Below are 5812 nucleotides of genomic sequence, written 5' to 3' on the forward strand. Positions count from 1 at the left end.
ATGCAAACATTCAGGACGTTTGTGGTATGTCGTGCATGAAATTCAATGTACACAATTTTTTCATACTAATTTCTGTCAATTTTCACAAACGTTTTCATTGAATGTGCATCTGTGCTAGGGGCTTATTAAAACATGTATTTACATATTTAAAAATTCTTTTGTATAATTCAAAATGATTAAAAAAATGAGTGTAAGAGTATTGATGGCAAGAGAAAAGCAAAAAAAAAATTATAAATGCATATTAAATAAATAATTTGCTTGACTGCTCATAATACTCGCTCTTAGTTTGATTAATTTGGCAAAATAAAATAATATATTGATGCGTTAAGCTATAGATGTCAATTTAAGCCGATATAATTTAGTATTTTATCATAGATACTCTGATACTCTTTTGAATATGCAATATGTACAATGTACATAAGCTTCAAATGTATTCATACGAATGATTGATGGTGTAGTGTTAGGTACATTTTGTTTTTCAATATTAAATTGATGTATCTTATATTGAAGAAAAACAAATTGTTTTATTTATCCACCATTCAATGTAGTACAAAACAAAAAAAAAAAAGAAAAATGTTTATTTGAAAATAATTGGCATATAAAATATGGCATATTTTAAATCAATCTGAGTTTCTATAATCAAAACGGATATTAATCATATGTCACGTGCATTTTTTGTGATTACTTCAAAGTTGGTTTTTCCTGATAACATTTTTTTTTATTCAATCTTATTAAATCAACAAAAAGGTTCATTACTTTTTATATAAAAATGTTTAAAAATTAGCAGGACAAATTATATTTTTCCATGTTAGGCATCAATTATATATTAGGCAGCAATTATTTTAATTTTTTGCATCAAGATTTTATTTAATAGCGTATATAATTTGCTAAATTTAGCTAATATGTAATTTGGACATGTAATGAAGTTTATTTAATCATATTTTTTTATGAAAATAAATGCAATGAAAATTAATATTTTTTCTTAACAAAACGAATCACAATTTAATTGTTTTAATAAACATTTGCACTGGTAAACAATTTAATTATAGGTATAACTACGAACGTAGGATCTTAATTAATATAACCATTAGCATTCATATATCGTCAAATGCTAGTATATACGTAATGTAAAAACCAAGCAATTTTAGTTGCAGAATGTTTTTCATCTGAATTCCGACCCAAGTTAAACTAGTGTAAAAACTTTATTATGGAAATTAAAATTACTATACAGTAATTTTTTACTGTAATATTTTACTATATAGTGAAATTACTATAATTTTATATAATATGTGTAAGAGCGGAAGCATATATTTGTAAAAACCTAAATAATTTGTTAAAATAAAAAATTGTATATGTAACTACTTATTCTTAGCCTTTTTTGTGAAGTTTTGTTTATAATTCCTGTTTATATGCTTCTATTTTTCAGGTCATAAGATCAAGTTTTCTTTTTAATTCCATTTCAATTGCTCTTATTTTTCAGGTTATCCAATCAAGTTTTATTTATAATTCCCTTTCAATTGCCTTTATTTCTTAGGTGATCCGATCAAGTTGCTTCGTTATTTACCTAAATTTGATCTGCTTCTGTTTCTTCTGCTTTCAGGGCGTTTTATAAACCGTTCTAATCGAATCTTAGCCTCTCATTAAAGTTTCTTTTATAATTTCTATTTATTTGCTTTTATTTCTAAGGTCATGCGATCATGTTCTTTGAAATCTTTGAAACAAATTTTATCTGATGGTATTTGTTTTATCTATTTTCTTTACATGTCTAACCTACTATATATCAATTTTTATGGGTTGTTGTTCCACTCTGCGTAACGAATTTGCCATTATATCTAAAAATGAATGTGTCAATTTTTCTTACTTAAGCAAGTAGGCAGAATAATTTTGCTCAATTAATAGTATCTAATATTACCAGAACTCATTTAATCATTATCTATAATTATCAGATTTTTTTATAGCTAAGGTATCTGCTACATTGATAGGATTGTTATAAGCAATTTCTAGAGTCACATGTTTGAGTTTTTTGTCTATATATGGGAGAATAATGCTATATGTGATCAGTCGTAAAGAATAATTAGCTAATTTTGTTTGTTTTATTAGATACGAGTGCTATAAAACATTACTTAAAGATATCTATGTATTTAGATAATTAAAATGAAGTAAATTGTTAAAAGGAGTACAATGTTATTCAAGTCATTTATTTCAAACCCTACTTTTTACAAGTACTGTTATAGCTAACCCTACCCACAAATTCATTACGTTTATTATAAAAAATTATTTATGTATATATTTTGTTATTGTATGTAAATATTATATTTAATATTATTGTATCAATTATATAAATCAATCTCACATTTACATCAATAGTAATGACAATTAATATATTTCTAGAAAATATATAAACATTTTTATGAACGTTCAAATTCATTTATTAAAATGTATCTTTATTAGCATCATTAATTTTAGTTACTAAGTTACTGCATTTTTAAATTAATTTGAATGCTTCAAATTATACAGTTGCTTTGATTGTATCTACTGTTGTATATCTAAATAAATGAGAATTTCATGTACTTCAATAAATTTCATTACAATTTCATTTCATAGCAATGAAAGTATTTTGAAATGGTCCTATCAGCCGATATCTTTGCTTCACTTAACTTACGGAAGTCCAAAGGGGACACAACTTCAAAATGAATTTGTCAATAGGAATGCAAATTATGTACAATTAATTGGCGTTTACACAACTAATTAGATTTGCTGAACGTGACAACAATTGTGAACAAAATTTGTTTAGTTAAATTAAATTCGAAAACAATTAAGAACGACAATTTTCTATCAATTTCTTTTTAAGTAATCAGTGAAAGTTTGATGTAACCACCCAACGGATATCCTTTTTTGATTTGTTTGAATGAACTGTTTAACAATTTGAAAAAGCTGTTCAAAATGCACAACTTACCAAATTAAAAAAACATACTAACAAATATATAAATGTATATATATATATGTATATGTATATAATAAAAATAAATTTGTTTCTAAATGATTTCGTTTGATTTTAATTAAATTTTACAATTGTAAATTAATGCTTAGTTACAGTAAGGCTTAAATTACTCTCATAGATTGCTAATCAATCGTAAATGTTTAGAGTTTAAAACAAACTCTATACTATAAAATTTAATTTGAAAATTTTGGTTAGGGAGAGCTTTTATATATACAGTAGTATATGTAGAATTTATATTTTTGTAGATACTTTTTTCTTATATATTTTTTTATTTTTACTCTTTCAAAGCAATATTTATACACAAAAAAATATAATTAAAATTACTAAAAAAACTTGAAAAAAATAGGATTTAATTTATTTAGGTCTAAGATAGTTAATACATATTAATATTTATTAATTTATTAATTATTAAGATAATATTAGACTTAATTTGTTTTTTACTCGTAAACACAGGCTACCGAGAATGAGAGTTGGTGTCATCGTGATTAATTGACAGGACAGCATTAAATACCTAGGAATCACGTTTGATAAGCGATTCATTTGTCACAAGCACATACAAGTTGAAAGAAGTAGTTGCGCAAAAACACTGCAATGTTCACAATCACTTTTCAAACACAACATCCTTAGCGTAAATAACAGAAAGCTGATCTATAGCCAGATAATTAGACCAGGACTACTTTATAGGTGTGTCGCGTATGACAAAGCTGCCAACTCTACTAACCAGAAGCTATGAGTTACTCAAAGTCAGGTTTTCTGAATACACTTCGAAGTGCCATGGTACATTCGCACTAATAACATGCTAAGAGACCTTAGAATATATCCGGTCAAAAAATACATAAGGGACAAAGCCCTGAAGTTATGTGCAAAAACCGACAGGCTGCCGTACTTAGCACTATCTAATCTCAGAGTAATCACTAACCGCACAGAGCGGTACGTAGATCTTAGATCAGTCATTGAATAATCACGACGCTTTTGAGGAATACACAAATAAGTCAGTGAGATGGGTGGGACTCTGCTGAAATCCCATAGCTATCAAAGAGTACAAGTAATAATAATAATTTAAGCTTATTAAAATAATATTTTTATATTTCAATTTAGTGAGTTATACTAATTTATACAAAAATCCAGAATTTTTATATGAAATATCAGAATATGCAGATATTATAATTATTAATGTATAAAATTATTACGAGTATTGCATTTGGTAATTTATATAAAAAAAATTAAATTTTTTATGAAAGATTTGATATAAATACAAATTATAATCATCTTACTTACCTTAAATCGATATACTGATATACAGAAGTTATTCCCAAACTAAAATATACTGGTACAAATACGAAACAAACTATGGGATAAGCACTCATTGTTCCATAAATAATTTCCCACATGCCAGAGCCATAATAAAAAAGCTCACTAGGGTATCCTGTAAAATCATTTTTTTCATCAATCAATTTTAGGAATAAAACAATTATAAAAAACTTAAAAATAATTCGAAACTAATTTTATTTTTTCAATTATGAAGAGTATATTAAAAGAACTATTATTCTATAATGGAACTATAAATGCTAACAGCTTTGAAATAACTTTAAAGAGTTAATCAACTTAAAAATATTAAATAAAAACGAGCAATAGATAAAATATAATATAATAAATTATTTAAAATATGTGTAGAAAAAACCTAATAAAGGAAAAAATTTATATGAGAAAAACCAATAAAAATGAAATAAAATGTACTAAAATGAAATGAAATAAAATATAATAAAATAAAATAAAAAAGAAATGTAGCTGAAAATTACATACTTCTGTATATAAATATTTTGTATAAATATAAATTTGAGTATTCTAGTTAAAAACCCGGCACTAAAACAGAAACTAAATTATATGAAAAACTCTTTATTTGACCGATTGAAAATATTGAATTTCATTAGAAAATTGATTTCGATTAAATGTTTTTTTTTTTTTAATGTTGTTTCGATTTAATTTGATTTTTAAATTGTAGACTTTTAATGTTAACTCAATTTATATATGTATATATACAAAAAACTTTCAATTGCCAAAGGCAATTTAAAATTTGTGATGATATTTGAACCTACCCAATATGGTACGCACACCCAGTGCGCCTCTGGCAATTGATATCATAATGGCAAATATAGAAACGGAACCCGTGGCGAATACGTAATCCGCTTTGCTGCGTTGTTTTTTTCTACCGAAAAGGCGCTTCCACAGTGGTGTTAATACTGTTAGAGCAATGAATAGCGCAAACATTAGGTAGTCCCATCCAAGCGTATTTAGTTCCCTTGCCATTGTGCTAGAAATATATATAAAAAAAAATAGAAAAATAAATAATTGAAATTAAAATCAAAATAAACAATTTTATTTGCTTGAAGTTTACTAATAACTTCAACATTCAAAATTTCTTTTTTTAATGCATTTACTGTGTAACACAAAGTTTAAGTATTTCTATTATTATAAAATAAATTTCTATATATAGTATATAAATGCTTATGTCTAAAATTAATTACTTATTTATTTATATATTTCAATGCCCTTTTTAAAGTAAACTGAGTGATTTTTGTTGCAGTCGTTAAATTAATCACCTAATTTTTAATTTATTTTATTAAAGTCTAAAAAATCTTTTGTTTTATTTGTATGAAAAATTAATATTTAATTAATTTTATTAAATATTTTTTATGGCATTGTGTTCAATTATATATGTTTTAAACATGAAGCCTAGACTGAATTACAAGTGTTCATGTTTTTAAGCTTAAAATAATATAATAAGTGTAAATAATAAACCGAATCCGGTAT

The 5812-nt window shown here is 24.9% G+C and overlaps 1 protein-coding gene across 1 annotated transcript in view; it reads right to left on the minus strand.

The window, feature by feature from the left end:
- The window catches only part of LOC119676156 (sodium-coupled monocarboxylate transporter 1-like), a 5701-nt gene extending 393 nt beyond the window's left edge, over positions 1 to 5308 (minus strand). The window contains exons 1-2 of the mRNA XM_038087389.1: positions 5098 to 5308; positions 4280 to 4427 (exon numbers count right to left, since the gene is read on the minus strand). Of these exons, the coding sequence (XP_037943317.1) occupies positions 4280 to 4427; positions 5098 to 5308 (359 nt within the window). The remainder of the gene's footprint in view (positions 1 to 4279; positions 4428 to 5097) is intronic.
- Positions 5309 to 5812: the final 504 nt, after the last annotated feature.

The sequence above is a fragment of the Teleopsis dalmanni genome, chromosome 2, assembly GCF_002237135.1.
Source record: "Teleopsis dalmanni isolate 2A chromosome 2, ASM223713v2, whole genome shotgun sequence".
Lineage (NCBI taxonomy): Eukaryota > Metazoa > Arthropoda > Insecta > Diptera > Diopsidae > Teleopsis > Teleopsis dalmanni.